This window comes from Cryptotermes secundus, unplaced genomic scaffold (assembly GCF_002891405.2).
Source record: "Cryptotermes secundus unplaced genomic scaffold, Csec_1.0 scaffold165, whole genome shotgun sequence".
NCBI classification, from domain to species: domain Eukaryota; kingdom Metazoa; phylum Arthropoda; class Insecta; order Blattodea; family Kalotermitidae; genus Cryptotermes; species Cryptotermes secundus.
In genome coordinates, this window is record NW_019737087.1 from 1,379,706 (window position 1) to 1,397,622 (window position 17,917).

General features: G+C 40.9%; 1 protein-coding gene across 1 annotated transcript in view; it reads left to right on the top strand.

The window, feature by feature from the left end:
• The window catches only part of LOC111870051 (G-protein coupled receptor moody), an 80,396-nt gene that overhangs the window by 47,310 nt on the left and 15,169 nt on the right, over positions 1–17,917 (top strand). Inside the window, exon 2 of the mRNA XM_033753661.1 lies at positions 5,522–5,856. Coding sequence (XP_033609552.1) covers positions 5,560–5,856 — 297 coding nt within the window. The 5' untranslated portion in view covers positions 5,522–5,559. The remainder of the gene's footprint in view (positions 1–5,521; positions 5,857–17,917) is intronic.

Here is a 17,917-nt window from a genome sequence, read left to right on the forward strand (position 1 = left end):
TGTGTGGCAGCAACGTTAAGAGTATACACCTGATGATGGCCGATAGAGGCCGAAACATGTAGTGTAGAAAGAACAAGATCAAAGACATATAATATATATTGTTTGCACTTGGGACGGAGTTTGTATCATTTATATTTTTTTCCCCCTTAGTACTACAGCCCCAGTGGGCCTAGGGCTACCTCCATGAACTACGCACTTCGGTTTTTCTAGATCTTACACATAGGGTAGGACTCCTTGGGCGAGTGATCAGCTCGTCGCAAGGCCTCTACCTGTAGACAAACACAGAAAAACGCACACAAACATCCATGCCCTGATTGGGATTCGAACCCAAGATCTCGGCTTCCGAGCGAGCGAAGACAGTGCATGCCTTAGACCGCTTTGCTACCGTGACCGGCCAGGAGAGCTAATAGCACGGTAAATTTTAATGTCATCTGCAAAGAGTAGGTACCTGGAGTGCCTTTGAATCACACAAGTCGTTTATGTAGACATTGAAAAGTAGAGGCCCAAGATCAGATCCTTGTGGAACACCGGACAATACTTCAGAGGGCGATGAAATAGTTTCACCAATACGGACCCGTGACTGTCTGTTGGTTAGGTAACTGCGTATCCAGTTTACATAACCACCAGAAAATCCAAGGGCACTCAGTTTATGAAGAAGCAAGACGTGGGGAACGAGGTCGAAAGCAGAAGTTAGGTCAAAGTAAATGGCATCCACTTGAAGTTGAGAGGCAACTAAGGGAGTAATAAAATCAAGATACGTTACTAGATTGGTGGTGGTGGATTTACATTTTGTGAAACCGTGCTGGCAGAGATTTAATTTTACCTTGAGGTCGTGTGAAACATGGTCATGGATAACATACTCAAGTAATTTCGAATAATTGTTAAGAATCGAAATAGGTCTGTAGTTGTTTACTGAGACACTATTGCCTTTCTTAAAGATGGGAACAACTGCCGCTTACTTCCATAACGCAGGAAAACAAAATAATAATAATAATAATAATAATTCAGTTCAATTCATGTTTTGTTTACGTGCAAACTTAACAGCACAGAGGCCAATTACAAAGCTAGCACGAATAGAGAAAAACACAAAAATAATTAAAAAACAAAATACAAAAATGAGAGTCTATATTAATTAGACAGCATGAATAAGATACAGAAGCAAACATACACAGACAAAGCCACAATGTGAGAATCTGAGTTTCAAGTAGAGCAGCATACAATAGTAATAATAACGAAATTAATAAAAAATAATGATAATAATAATAGCAATAATAATAATAATAGTCAGGTAAAATTGACCCTGTAACAGGCCATGGAGGCCCATAGGGTTGTGAGACCTTGAGGGTCCCACATTATCTGGACAGTTGGCTCACAGATGGCAGTAAGGTTGTCAGCCTTACGCGCCGGCCGCCCTTTACACCCAGGAAAATTCCTGGTACTCTTTCTGTTAGAGGCTGAGTCGACCTCAGGGCAATAGTGCGGCTGAAAGGATTAGGTCAATTGAAAAAAAAAATCAATGACCCCATCGGGACTCGTACCCGCGACCTTGCGGCTTGTAGCATAGTGCTTCAAACAACTATGCGACCGCGTGACCCAGTAATAATAATGCCAAGGCAGTACATTGAAATAGACGACGATCACTTCCCTTCATTAATGTCTTCCCTCTTCAGTCGATGTTATGTAACCCTTGCAATCGTGACAGGCAGTTAGGAATCTTGAAAGTACTTTCAGTTAGTAAGTAGCTACGCGAATTTATTTGAAATTTGTGTGACATTACAAAATTGTAATTATGTCTAATGATGATTTACAGAAACATGGCTACATTTTAAATTGAACCTCAGTTTAAAGACCCTGGAAAATATTATCTATAAACAGAGAAGAGAAAGGCAGATATGACCTGTCATTTGTACCCTTTTTGTGCGTAGATACTTATGTGCTAGCTACAAATTCAACTTCGTGAGTTACGAAATAGGCTCTAGGAAATCGTCGTTTAGTACAAGCTTTAGGTAAACATTAAGAAATGCTGTTACCCACTCGTGGTCTCAATTTCTCCCATTTCCATAGCCGACCGGTGCGATATGGCAGCAGTGTAAACTGGCCGAGTGTCAGCCGCGAGTAAGTCTATAGGCTATGTAGCAGGATTTTGTTGCCTCTAGGAAGGAATATTTGTGAAGGGGGCAGACAGATGTTATTCCATTGTCATGGGTGAATTGGGGGAGGGGTTAGACAGACAATTCAATTTCTTTTTAATGTAAATTGCGAAGAATGGTCTGAATGTTGACTGATGTGAAACAAGTCTAATGCAATATAGATATCAGTCTGATTGCTATTAATAATATTGTGACATGTTGCGGAAAGCCGAGGCCCCCCCCCACACCAGCAGTGACGCGGCGGGTGAGTCAGCGCTCCCCTCCCACCCCTCAGCGGTAACGTAACGCTCGCGTAATAGGCGAGTAATCACCTGGCAGCTATGCGCGGTGACGTCACGAGCGGAGCCGAAGAGAGCCGAGCGGAGCCGAAGATAGCCGAGCCCCCGCAACCTGGTAACTATGCAAGGCGAGTCAACAGCGGTGACGTAACAGGATGACGTGGCACTCATTACGCAATTACAATATTAACCAAATTGTGCAGTATCCTCCTTGGTAATTTCAGAGTCAGTCGGATTGGCAACAATTTCCCGGCTTCTACAGAATTCGAAGGATTCTCGTGTTTTCGCTCTGTTCGTAGACATTTTCTAGTAGTCTAATCTGCAACCTCACACATTATTTCTCTAGGGTTCATTTTAACATCAACTTCCCATTAATCTAGTTCTTGGTCTCATAGTTTGTCTTCTTCCCTTAAGCTTGGTTGAATTCATGTCCGTGGTGTGTATTATCAAGGTTTATTTCTAGAATTTACTCTACACGCCTATCGAAACAAATTATTTTGAATTTACTATCAACGGCATTTCGGCTTGTCAGCCACTATGACACTGAAAATGGTTTACAAACCCAAAAGCTTTTGCTAGTAGACCCAAAAGAGTTTGTTTCGGAAAGTGTGTATGGTAAATTCAAAGAAGTAATTTTCTCTTGTGGTTTTCCGACCCGACATTAATACGTATGATCAAACCATACAATACAACCGCACTTGTAATATGGCCAAGAAACATATTTATTTTCATTATGTGCCTAATCATTTCTTCCCCATAAATATGATCTCATTTCCCCCATTTCTTCTCTGTCTTATTTTTACTGGTTTAATAATTAAAATTCTCAATGAAGAAGAAATCCTTTATCATGTCGTTTTTGCTTTTTTATTTTTTGCTTTAGCTGTTAACCAAAATCTCTTCTTCAGCACTGTGAAGTGACTCCCCCTTAGTCCATGTCATAACACAGCAGTACCGAGCATTGCGTCAAAGTCATAGCAATTCCGCTTCTTATGCAGACCTCTCGGCCGGCAGCCCAGCTATTCTGACTGAAAATTGTCATTGACCTCTCAGTCCGTCCTTGAAATCACCGGGATAGTATTCTAAAGGAAGTCACGAGCGCTTCCTTCCACTTACTTACTTACTTACTTACTTACTTACTTACTTACTTACTTACTTACTCACTCATTCGCTCACTCACTCACTCACTCACTCACTCAGGGAGCTGAGCCTTTCTGGAGGAGCCGCCAATTCTACAACTACTCAAGAATTTCCCAGCATTTTATGGAACACAAAGGTTCATTACCGTGTTCACAGGAGCCCTCCACTGGTCCCTATCCTGATTAATTATGGAGCACACTGAACCGCAATTAAATAAATAAATAAATTACATGGCTGTGACCACATAAGGGTACCTCTTGTTATGAATTAGATCCCTGCATTACTCATGTCTGTCATATTTAGCGGGACAATTGCAGAACACGAGATTAAAGTCCTTAAATACTCCTTCTTATGATTGAAGTAACTTTACAAGATTTAAAAGTTTAACATTAGCGTATATTAATTGTAAATTCACATAAGATTCTTGATGAAAAATACGTTCAGAAAATATATACTAAATTTCAGTCTGCGAAATTTTATATTTCCGTTTGTTCTCCCAAAAAGTAAATATTGACATAAGTCTTGTTTGACTGTAGAACCTCCTCTCTTACCCTAACAAACGCGATGCAGGTGTTCCCAGGGAAAAGGTGTCCAGGAAAATGTGTGAACCTCAGAAATATTATTGTAGAATGGGACGGGACAACTGTTAATCAGGGAAATTACAATGGTTCGCGCTTGTAGCTCGGAGAAGCATGCGTAATTTTAGTAGCTCAGCATGATTTCCAAAAGTGAAACGTGAATTTTCTGATCGTCTCGGTGAAAATCAGCTGGAATAAATTAATTAATTTTATGCGAACTCTGAAATTTGTTCGTGGTCCTATTCACATATTTCATTTCTTCTGTTATCCATTTATGTTATTGTGACATGTTGATCTGGATCTTCTGGAGAGCTGAAAGGAACCCGCTTGAGACGAGCTTTGTCTTAAGAGGGGAGCGGATGTAACGGACGAAGAATAGTAGCTGCAAGAAGAGTAGCCGAAACAACAGGAGACACCGCAAGCACAGCTACGGGACGGAAAAGGAACGGGGGTGCACCGTTAGGCTATTCGAGACGAACAGCCTTAAGGAGGGAGCAGTGTGACATGTTGAGCTATGGATGACGCCCCTCCCGCCCCCGCCAGCCGTGATGCGCCGAGCGAAGCGGAAGTGAGCCGAGTCCTAGCATCCTGGTCGCTATGCAACCTGAGTCAACAGCGATGACGTCACCAAGGGTACCGCGGGTTGCTAGGCAGCGCGGGTAACCAGGATTGTGAGAGACGACGGTAGTAACAGCGGTTACTACCGGTAGCGTTGCTAGCAACACAGCGCCAGGCAACAAGGGTGCTTATTACGTGGCCGTTTTCTGCATTGTCCGATCGAGGCTACATGAGGAACAGCGAAGGCTATTCAGAGTGAGTCCTGGAGCTACCTCCGAGTTAGTCCTCGAGCTACCTCCGAGTTAGTTCCGAGTTAGCCAGCAACCGGTCAGTTGTATTGTGGCATTTGGAGTGTACTATTTGTGATACTGCAGATAGCAGTAGTTCTAAAACTGTCAATTGTGTGATTGTTAGTGCAAATGTGAAATAAAAATTCGCTATATAAAATACGGCGTGAAGTTATTTGTCGCGATATACGCCCAATACGCGACATTATTTTCTAAGGCAGTATTTCCCAAATCCTTTATTTCCATAGGGTTTACGAACGAAAATATTGACACAATATTTTAGTCTTAAGTATGTCATTTCAATCTTTCGCAATACACGCCCCAACAATCTGTTCCACAGTGACTTATGGGAGCATTGTGAGGATCTTTAAGATCAAAGTTTCTCCATTCATCTTCTATTTCCTCTTCACCATGTCTAAACATGCACCTCAGTTAACATCAATATGTTCTCCCTCAGAGCGAGAGACAAGTTTCCACATCCTGTTACTAAAGTTACACATGTGACGCAATGACGACGCTCATTTCCGTTTCAGACAGAAGGATATCGACGGAGACGCCATGGTGTGACGTTATGACGCCGGTGAACGTGACGGCGACTGAGGCGGAACCATTGCTTGGCGTAGAGTTGCTGGTTCTTGTTTCGCTTTATGGAATCGTGTTAGTGGTCGGTGTTGTTGGCAACTCGATGGTGGCCGTGGTCATGTGCACCCAGCAGACAGCACGTATGAGGAACAACCTGATGTTAAGTGTGTGTGTGTCTGATCTCCTGGTGTGCGCCCTCAGTGGGCCCCTGGCAGCCGCCTCCAACACTTACTACAATGTATGGATGCTAAGCCACATCGCCTGTAAGCTCACAGCCTTCCTACAGGTGAGAATCACTGCATTAGCTTTGCTCTTAGTTTATAATTGTATTTTTCTTACTCCAAATCCCTCTAATAAGGTCGCATTAATGACAAAATAATTATGTTGTTTGCATACTCTATTACTATTGCATACGTTTTTCACACACTCCATATAAATAAGTTATCGCATCTGTCTAATCAACGAATCTGTATTAAATTTGGTTTATGGCATATGAACTAAATTATAATTTTATCGACTGAATATAATTCCTAATTTTTAAAAGTCTATATTTAGTCTTTATCAAGTTCTTCGTGAATAGATCGCCAGGAAGAAATATTGATTAACGTAAATATTAACTTTCATTTTAACATATTTGGGGGGGTGGCTTCTGTATTTAACGAAACTGAAAGAAACGTAAACATGTCTCTAATGTAAGATTTGAGGCTTTCACGGCGGTGACTATGAAGAAAGCAGTCTTCTGGGATTTGGCACCGTGTATATGTGGTGTTAACCGACGTTTCGGAGGAACGTATCGCCCCCATCTTCAGGGTAGAAGAANACTTTATATGACACTCAAAACGAATTTTAATAGAATCCCCCCCCCAAAAAAAATAAAATTTAGGCAGCATGAGTGGAAGAAAAGCACGAAATGAGTCTCATTAAGAATATTTAAAACATATTTCGATTTGGTGCATAGAGCCTTTAAAGAAACACATTAGATAATGAAGAATGCCGTCTTCTTGGATGTGGCGCATTGTAGATATTATGTAAACCGACGTTTCTGAGGAACGTATTGCCTCCATCTTCAGGGTATAAAACGTTGGCTACTCGATCGCGGATTTTTTATACACTGAAGATGGAGGAGATACGTTCCTCCGAAACGTCGGTTTACACAATATCTACACGGTTCCACATCCCAGAAGACGACATTCTTCATAGTCACCTCTGTGAAAACATAAAAATCTTATACGTACATTGGATAAAGTTTGACAACTGAATCCATTGTCATACTCCCACTGTTAATTAGATTTCGCTCTATATATTATAGTATTTGCACCTATTTTTTCTAGTGACGAATTTTTGTCTATCTTGAACGACCATCTAGGACACAAGCCACTGAAAACTTCAGCGATAACTTACTTACTTAAGGAGCTGAGCCCTTCTTGTGAAGAAGCCAAATCTGCAGCTACTCAAGAATTTCCCAGCATTTTATGGAACCCGAAGGTTCATTACCGTGCTCACAAGAGTCTTCCACTGGTCTCTATCCTGAACCAGATCAATCCAATCCATACTATCCCATCCTATCTCTCTAAGATCCATTTTAATATTGTCAGCCCACCTAGGCCTTGGTCTTCCGAGTGGTCTCTTTCCTTCTGACTTTCCCACCAATATCCCATATGCATTCCTCTTCTCCACCATTCGTGCTACATGCCGTGTCCTCCTCATCCTCATTGACTTGATCATTCTAATTGTTGAAAATTGTGTATTCCAAATTGCTGTATGTCTACTACACTCTTCATTCCTGTCTAATATTCTTTTTCAGGTTTCCTTTGCAACTTAAACCCCATTTTCATTTTTGGTATCACGTGATCACATAGAAATTTACTTTCACATGAAACGGCAATAACAGTTCACTTATTATAACTGGACGACAATAAATAACCTTGGGGACGTGAAAGTTCAATTTCGTTTCATCGCATTTGTATTACTCCAAGATTCCTCGTTTATGGCTGAAGTATCAGAGTTGCGATCACTGGCGAATATTCCGGCCTTTTTACCCTGCCCATATTGGCGCATACCGTGAGTTCATGGATATGGTGTTCGGTTTTATGGCCCTTTCAGTAACAGCCATATGCAGAGGATGTCAGTCACTGCGACGTGCTGCTCACAAATGAGCGTACGCTATGTTACTCGCAGCTCTGTCCAACTACTACTTGCTGCGAAGGCTTGTGCGTTAACCTTGCCTCACACTAAATCAGTGACAGCGTAACAAAAAGACGGTGCTAAGGGGAGGAAGGAATAACGAGCAGGGAAGGAGCAAAAAGAAGAAAGTAACCCAAGAATAGAGCAATAGAACAAAAGAGGAAACCCTTACAGAAAAGGAACTTGCGTTCTTGCGTTATGAAGCATTTTCATGAGCACAACTAAACTTAAAGAATGATAAACCTGTAATAAAAAGGAACAATTGTAATTGTGTGATGTGAAATAATTAAAACTTAGTAACGCAATGAGTTATCACATCGAATGCTTTCAGAAGAAAGTATGAAGTTTCGTTTTCGTAGCAGAATATAATAAAAATATCATTAATCTAAATAACGCTGCATGTGACATTCACGATCTTAAAAAAATATCGATTTAACCTTTCATTTGTGTTTTATTACGTCACATCCTTAGCATGGGAGAATGACAGACGATCCCGTGCGTCATCTGCTAGGTTTATGTAGCTTCCGGCCTCACTGTTCAGTGTAACGAAATATACAGGGTGATTCACTCGGAGGAGGCCGCGAGCTAATATCCTGTATTAGGCAATAATTTATTGATGAAAGCAAAATTTGGCGAGTATATACCTCGTCAGATGGCGAAGTAATTTATTACAGAAGATGCAGAAACTGGTTTAAATAAAGCCTGGAGACACAGGCTGGCAAAACGCCCCATTCGCGTCAGTGTTATAGCTCGCTTTGCAGGAAGGATAGTAGCAATTGCATTAGTAATATTCCTTTCCAGGTCGTCAGTACAGCGAGGTTTGTTGTAAACACCCTGTCTTTCAGCAGTTTCCACGGGAACAAATGCGGTGGAGTCATGTCTAGGGATTGACCTAATCCTTCCATCCGCACTATGGCCCTGGGGTCGACTCAGCTTCTAACAGAAATGAGTACCAGGAATCTTCGTGAGGGGAAAAGGGCGGCCGGCGCGTAAGGCTGACAACCTCACCGCCGATTGTCTAGAAAATGTGAGAGCCTCAAAGTCTCACAACCTTATAGGCCTCCACGACCTGTTACAAGGATAGCTTTACGATGTCTAGAGACCGGGACAGTCAGATTTTTTTGGAGATAATTCTGTCTTCAGAGATAATGCCGATTTCTTATAAGGATCGATAAGACATGTAACACATCGCCTTATCGCGTTGAAAATAACCGAGTGTCAGCTCCTGCTCGTCCATCTGGTTCACAGATTCTTGGAAATATGAAGATATACATCGGTGGTGAGCGCCGTGGGGCAGAAATTGGGCAAATTATGTGGGTACGTGACAGACGCTGTCAGTGGATGAAAGGACACTTCGTGAATGGTATAAGGATTTGCAGCAAAAGAAAATATATTTTGTGAAATCATGTAACCCGGAAGTGAAATGAATCTTCGTCTTAAACCCACGGCATTTTCAAAATGTAAGGGTTTCAGCAACAAGCTTTTGAAACCACTGGCAGTAGGCAACTCTCTTCTACATGTCAGGAGCTTGGAGGTCCTGGAGAAAGTAGAGCTATAATAGCGAATCTTTTCTCTCCTTTCACGCGACGAATAGACATGTGAGTCTCCTGCAGCAGGTGAAGCCACGAGTCCCAACCCGAACGTCCTGCATCGTGTTACCGGTCATTGCAATCCGATCTCTTCCGTGTTGAGTCTGCCCGCTTTCTTTAGTCTGAAATTTTCTGACCGCCATCTGCATAACCAACTCTAATGTTACTACAGTACCGAAATCGCTTCTGAAGTCCTCCTACCAACATTCTAACGATCACCGTGACCAGATACAAGCTACGAGAAGAAGATGCTCCTCAATCACGTACATTGCTCAGCTACACGCACGTGAAATCGCAGACTGAAAGGGCTGGCTCGAAACGGGCAGGCAGGCGGCACCCTGTCAATATTGCGAATTACACACTACTGTCATGTCTCCTATTCATGTAGTAATTACTGCGTGATTTATAATTAACCCGTGGCCTGGGATATGATAGCTCAGGCAATTAGTCGCAGATTCCTAACGCGGCGGCCTGGGTTCGAGCCCGGGTCAGGTCATGCAGGATTTGTGGCGGACAAAATGGCACTGGGACAAGTTTTGTCTGAGTACTAAGGTTTCCCCTGCTAATATTCATTCCATCAATTGTTTCAAGATCATCATCTCTCATTTGGGGCTGCTGCAATAGGCCAGTAGTAACCGCAGCACCAAGTGGACTCAGTCTCACCACACTAAGAATAATAAAAAAAATGGGGCTACCTCACAGTGAAAACATCCTGTAGATTAAACTGAAAGGAATAAAGAATTCCTCTCTGTATAAAGAAGACTCTGTGTTTGTTTCTTATATATATGTATATATTTCCAAACTGTTGCACCTGTTATGTATTCGGCATGACGATAGAGGACCTCCCTGGGGATTCCAGACAGTTGCACACGGTGACAATAGTATGAGAGTAACAACACTAGGATCGTGCAAAGAATGGAATGGTCCGTCCGGCCAACCGCACTTCTGCCAAACGGCGTGTCGTAGAGAAAAAAAGTAAAGTCAGAAAAGGCTCTTCTTGGAAAGGACCGTCGAAAATACAGAGTGGCGCACGAAGTGATCCTGTATTTAATCTAGTAATAAAATCTTTATTTCAATTGCAATATTAGAAACTAGCATACAGAAAGAAAGACCACTGTATGTGGTGGACAAAGTGGCGCTGGGTCGGGTTTTCTCCGAGTACTTCGGTTTCCCCTGCCAATCTTCATTCCACTAAATTCTCCATCATCACAGTCACCCGGGGCAGATAGAATAGGCCAATCAGTGGCCTCCGTGCCGAGTGGACCCAGCTGGACTCCACCCCCCACTAAGCAAATTAAAAAAAAGAAGACCAGTGCATGCAGATTCGTCCTCTGTGAATCAAGCGTTCAGTATGACCACCACTACGTTTGGCAACTTCTTGAACACGAATTGTGATGTTGAGTACTGGACGGCACATATCCTCAGTTATCTTGTTCCAGGCCTAAATGATTAGTGCTCTCAATTCCATTACTTTGTCTGCTTTTATGGTAAAAATCTTTACCTTAAGGAATCCCCAAAGCAAGTATACACATGGGTATAAATCAGGATTATTTGGGGGCCAGTTCTGTCCACATGCCAAACGATCAGGATATCGGTTTGAGATGACAAGTGAGTCGAAAGTTTCATGCAGGGTGTCAAAAACAACATTCGCTGTGTGCGACCTGGCTCCATTTTGCATGAACCACTGTCTTTGAATTTGTATCCACACAAAATGACAGTGTTTCCTGAACTTACAGTTCGAAACAAACAGGCACTATGCTACAACCGGGATGTGGTGGGTTCGATTCCTGATGAAGTCATTTGATTTTTAAACTGACCTAATTCTTCCAGCCTCACTGTGGCCCTGGGTTCGACTCAGCCTCCAACAGAAATGAGCACCAGGAATGTTCCTGGGGGGGGGGGGGATAAAGGGCGGCCGGCGCGTAAGGCTGACAACATTACCGCCATCTGTGAGCCGATTGTTTGTAAGATGTGGGAATCTCGACTTCTCATAAAGCCCTGTTGCAGAGATAGTATCATATTTTATATTAATTTTGCTGCTACTTGCATATGCTTCGAGTCCACGCCAACTTCTTCCCTCGTTACTTTCGGTCTAGGAAATGCATTGTGATCGTGGCAGTGAAATCATTACAAAAATAGGATCGTGATATTAAGAATATTGTGAAGACAATGAGACAATGACAACAATACGATCGTGATAAGACTGGCATCATAAAAATAGCATCACAGCAACAACAGGATCGTGGCAACAATGGGATATAGCTACGGTCCATATGGTGGCGTTTAAATCACCGACTGCTTGGGCTGATGGCTGTAGTGTTGCATTAGAATATGCGATAACATTTTTTAGCGTAGCCCCAGTACCAAGGATAGGGACGCGTTCATTTGACATTTTTCTAATGTGTGATGACCAGACCTAAATTAACCATGAACATGTAGCTATGTGTTATTTTTCCCTTAACGTCCTGGCTACGATATTTTGATTTTAGCGAGGAAAGAAAACAAAAGAAGAACGGATGTTTTTGTAGTATTTCAATAATATCTTGCATAAATACACTTCACCTATCAAAACTCTCAGGCCGTGCCACTATACCGGAGAGACGCCCAAAAGCCAATTGATATAGTGTTGACGATAAAGTGAAGTTTAGATCTGCATTTCTGATGATCGAAGAGGAGCAATATTTGGCCCGTTTTTAACCTCACTTTTCTGCTGACAGGAAAACGGAACTCTTCTCCTCTGTGGAAGAGGTGAGTTAATTAGAAGATAACAGACAAATTAAGGAGGTTTACCTATTTGATTTTAGGTATTTCCATAACAGTTATAATTGTTATTACAACAAAGCGAGATTGATTTCCTTATGGTGAGTGGTGAAGTAAATTATTTTGTCTTATTTACTGATACTAATGTGAAAGAACCGATGAAACTCACGAAGGCTTCAGAATAGACAGTTACTTTCGTCAGCAGACTATCGACTATGTGCCTCCCAAATACAAATCAGTAGCATCAATGCTCAGTGTTATAAAATTTGACCTATCTGTAACTTAGGGTCTTTTAAGCATTATGCTGGCAGGTCAAAGGTATCTGTGCGTGTGTCTCAGTGTTGTTTTCTGTTATGTCTTTCCATTGATTTCAGATTAAATAACCTGTCGTGAAGGTATCAGATTGATTTTGGTAACTTCCATCAGAAGTAACTCTTTTATATTTACGTATTTTGCAAGAACTCAAGAAAAGTGAACAGAGTATTTAGTAACTAAGGCCCAAGAGGAATATGAACCAACAGTCCTAGTCTTCCACTGGCCTAGACGGTGTCTGATGTGACTGCTGTGAACGAAAGCACATAAATTATTAAAATGAACTACAGAATTTATGGGTCTTGTGCTCAACTACCCCCAGTGCTGTGAACGAGATACGAGTACATCGCTTTTAAAACTGTTTATACTTTCTTATGTATCTTTATCGTGTGACATTATTACAGAAGGGATATCGTTAACGCCACTTCTTGACGCTTAAGCTACTCATGTTCAGCATTGCACAAAATAAAATGTTTATCAGTGTTATCAAGGTACTCGGCTGTTCATCAGTCATTGAACACTATTAAAGTAGCTCAATTACATCGGTTTCCCTGTCAATTTTCATTCCACCAATTGCTCCACAATCACCCTCACCTATCATCTTGTGGTGGTACAATAGGCCAGAAGTGGCCTCAGTACAAGGGACCTAGTCCCACCCCACTAGCAATAAAAAAACTAACATCCATTATGTGTATCGGCATGTAATATTGCAATCTTCTGGTAAATAAATGCATATAATATAAACAGGACGATATAATATCCAAAAATTAATAATTGTACTAAATATTCTCAGTTTAAACCAACTTGGCACATTTACAAAGTATTGACTTTCTATAGTTCAGGCGGTTAGGAGTCGGCTTCCGAAGGCCGCGGCTTGAGTTCATACCATTTCAGGACATGTGGGATTTAAGGTGGACTAAGTGGCATTTGGCCAAATTTTCTCCGTATATTTCGATTTGCCCTGCAAATTTTCATTCCACCAACTCCTCTGTATTCCTTAATCGTTTTGTTATTGACGCTATGTAGTGCCGATACTACAAACTGCAAACAATAATATAGGACATAGTCTCTTGTAACTCAAGTGTCTGTCATTACGCAGGGTCAATAAAAAGTACACTTCAGTTTGAATTGCAAACGTTGACTAAACCTCATTGCAAAGAAGTAGTTTTGTTGGCAGTCTGCACGGATGGGCTTGAGAGAATCTGTCGTCGTCCCCAGTGGTAAGTTCTTGAATCACTCTTTGATAGGATGGCGTACACGCTGGAAGAAAATGTCTTAAAACTGGTCGTTTTGCAAAAGCTTTTCCAAAAGGAAGGGGCTTAACCAAATACAGTGTCGGTCTTCTTAATGAACATTTTAAAGGTAAAGCTATCCCTGTAACAGGCCGTGGACGCCCATAGGGTTGTGAGACATCGAGGCTCCCACATTTTATAGACAATCTGCTCACAGGTGACGGTAAGGTTGTCAGCCTTACGCGCCGGCCACCGTTTACACCCCAGGAAGATTCCTGGTACTCATTTATGTTAGAGGCTGAGTCGACCCCAGGACCATAGTGCGGCTGACATGATTAGGGAAATTGAAAACAAAGAATCAACCTCATCGGGACTCGAACCCGCGACCTCCCGGCTTGTAGCATATTGCCTCAACCGACCACCGTATGACCCCCAATGAACATTTTAGTATCATGTTATTCGAGTTACTTCCCTGAATATTTTGTGTATGTACTTATTATACAGATAAAATGAAAGAAGTTCTGTGAGGAATTTACAGCGACCTCCGTTTTAAGATTTTCTTTTCGTGTGATGTTATACAGGACATACTAATTAATAATTACATTTCCTGTATGTTGGTATACATCCGTATATATCAGTAATTTCCACTGCCAAATATTTCGATTTTGTTTCATGTTAAAATACTTAAAGTTTTCACAGCGATGTGCATTCATGTTGTGGTATTCCAGGTTATGTAACGTGTAGCCTTGTAGATTAATACCAATGTTCCGTAGTATCTTTCTTTCTATATCATCAGGGTCTCTTCGTCCCAAATGACTTATGCAATTCAGTGATTTACTTTTTGGACATTATCCACTCTCATATTTTCGGAGTCTGGACTTCGTCTCCGTCCTCAGCTTACCCTGTTGGGTCCAATCGATAGGGCTTGTCCCTAACTCCTGACTCCAGAACCAACACAAGATAGGCTATATACACCAAACACAACATAAATCATCTGCGGGAGATAAGGCAATAATTTAAAATGCCACATGCACGAGACCTTTCAGCTGTATCACATATAGTGTGAAGGCCAAAGTCCATAAAACCAGAGTCCCACGAAAATAGAAGCTGAAACCACCAAGTCACGTTCTAAAAGGACAATTATATACTATAAAACCAATAACAGAACATCGTTAATCAATATATAAAATCAGAGATAAGCCAAAAATAGACATAAACATAGACCTAACGATTACAGATATTAAAATCGAAGCAGATAAAATTAACTGCATACTAATAAGGACCTAACAGCAAATAAACCAATACTGAAAATATGAAATATAAGGGACTGCTGTATAGTACCAACATAAACACGGAGCATTCCAATATAATCTAAACTGGGCGTAATTTTATTCTGCTAATCGATGAATTATAAATTCCTTTCAGGCTACACCCTCACTCTGTTGAAGGAGGTTTATAATAGTTCCATGCTACTGCAGCTCGTACCATAACATTGAGTTGTTACGAAATTCCTGACACAGATGTGTAAAATGTTAAAGCTGAATTAAAGTATGTATTGAGAAAGTTACACAATAGCATAATGCATTATAAGGATTGTTATAATGTCTGAGGATTCGCATGATCTTGCTCAGCCCTTCCAGGCCAGTACCATAGGCTTCTGCGATTTCCCCACGTTTTATTTTCTGACTGTCTCTTCTTCTCATTCTTCTGTCGCATTCAGTGCCAAATAATATTGCAGTTGCTTTCATTGAATAGCCTACAAAACTTATTTAACTATATAATATCAGATGCATAAAGTATTTAATTAAATATTATGAATAACGAATTATTAAGAATAATTCAGGAATTGCTATGTCCTACAGGGACGGCTGAGGAAAATCAGACAGGTTTAAGCTGACCATTATTTTGCACTGAAGTACAAATTAAAAAAAAATATATATGCAAACATACATATACAAACACAATAATTTACAGTAATTTGTTCCATAAATCATTTTATCTGGATCTTTATAACTTTAAATTAAACAAGAAACGAATTACTGAATCCATGTATACATTAAACAGTCAAACTCTACTGTTAAAACTGAACATTAAGCCCTGCAGCACAAATATTTTGCCGATATTCTGTAATTTGTTATCGAGGATTTAAAACAATGCATGTGTTCATTACTGAAGTTCCAGAGTCTCTCGTTTTTGCAGTTATAAGGTCATAATGATGATTGTTTTGCCAATTATAATGTCAACCAAACAATTATATTCAAAACGGGACCAGCGGAAGCTAAAGATCGAGGACAGTAGCGATGATGATGATGATGATGATGATGACGATAATGACGATGAGAAGGAGGAGGAGGAGGAGGAGGAAGAGGAGGAGGGCTTATGTAGAATCGTTTGCCTTGAGGGGGAGTTGAGGCCAAGAATCCCTTGTTCCTTGCCACTGAGGCGCCCCATCGTACCAGTCCAGCTAAAAGGACACTGCCGGCAGGCCTTACAGGAGAGGATTATTGGGTCTGGACAACTGCCTCCTCCAAAGTCGGCTTTGAATGAGGAACTGGACATATAAACTACACGCAACTATTAGATAACTAATGTAGGTGACTGAATCATCTAACATGAGTTTTTTTCTCTATATGTTGTTAATATTTTAGCATTGAAAATAGTCACTTCTTAGTTCCTAATTACGTTTCATCAAGCCCTATGCTTTATTACTGGGTTTGGACTTTTTCCATCGTCCGGAATTCTAGATAATAGAGGACACTCTAGGTAATAGAGTAATTATTAGAGGTAAAGGAACTAGGCGGGTCACGGTAGCCGAGCGGTCTAAGGCATGCACTGTCTTCGCTCGCTCGGAAATCGAGATCGTGGGTTCGAATCCCACTCAGGACATGGATGTTTAAGTGCGTTTTTCTGTGTTTGTCTACAGGTAGAGGCCTTGCGACGATCTGATCACTCGCCCAAGGGGTCCTACCGAATGTGTAAGATCTAGAAAACCGAAGTGAACGGAGAGTTTCATGAAGGTAGGCCTAGGCCCAAATTGGGGCTGTAGCGCCACAGGAAAAAAATGGAACTACAGTGTCCTCTGTTACCTAGAATTCCGGATGATGGAAAAAGTCCAAAAACCCAATAATTCTGTGTGTGCTCCACAAACGTGGAGAATCCAGGTAGAATCTACCTGTTCTTTATCTGTCTTAAATATATAGTTTGTTTATTTTTCCATACGTTGTTCCGTTACTGCAAGTGATGTAGAACTGTAAGTTTACTAATGAATTAATATCTAAATTTTCTTAATAATATTAATTTTCTAAAGAGAACGTTTACATAAAATCCCATTCAGAGTGAGTTACCTTCGTGCATCTTATCTAAGAACTTGAAATTGTAATAAAAGAATATAAAATATTCATCTCTTGTTTAAAGCGTTAGTGAAGTGTCTATACCCAAAATATGTCAGGACAAGGTATTTTGGATCCAAGAAATTTTGAGAGGAAAATTCTAAGAAAAATTTTTGGTCCAAGTAAAGAAAATGGTAGCTGGTGAATGAAAACAAATCAAGAATTAAATCTGTTAATCAAATATAGAAATATAATAAATTTTATACGTGCACAAAGACTCTCATGGCTTGGTCACGTAGAGCTAATGCCCACCAACAGATCAGTTAAAAGCATGTACTCGTGGAAACCATTAAGTACAAGACCAGTGGGCAGACCGAGGAGGAAGAAGGAATGTAGAAAATTGGAAGATAGCAGTCCAGGACAGGACCAAATGGAAAGGTGTGGTTGAGAAGACCAAAACTCTACGTGAGTTGTAGCGTCAAAATAGGCGTTTTCTCTGCGGTACGTGCTGAGACTGTATAACGAGGATCAGCTACCATTACACGGCAGGCTTGAGACAGCAGTTAGAAAAATAGGAGATTGATATGAGATGGCCGCCAGCCTGCGAGGACGTGAGCTTGGGAGCAGAGAATGTCCACTAGTGAAGGCAGCAGACTGAGAAGACGGTAAGTGCTGTAGTGAACTGCAGAGTGTGTGAATTAGCGAGAGCGCTATAGGTAGTACTTATAGTTAAGATGTGTAAGAGATCAATAAATCCAGTTACCAAATCAAACCCCGCTTATAGTCACTCTATCACTTTATTTTCTTGTTTCGATATTTCTTTTTTAATTATTCATCTAATTAATTATTCAGCCAAACCCACACACACACACACACACACACACACATATATATATATATATATATATATATATTTTACCACGTTGTGCTCCACTAGAAAC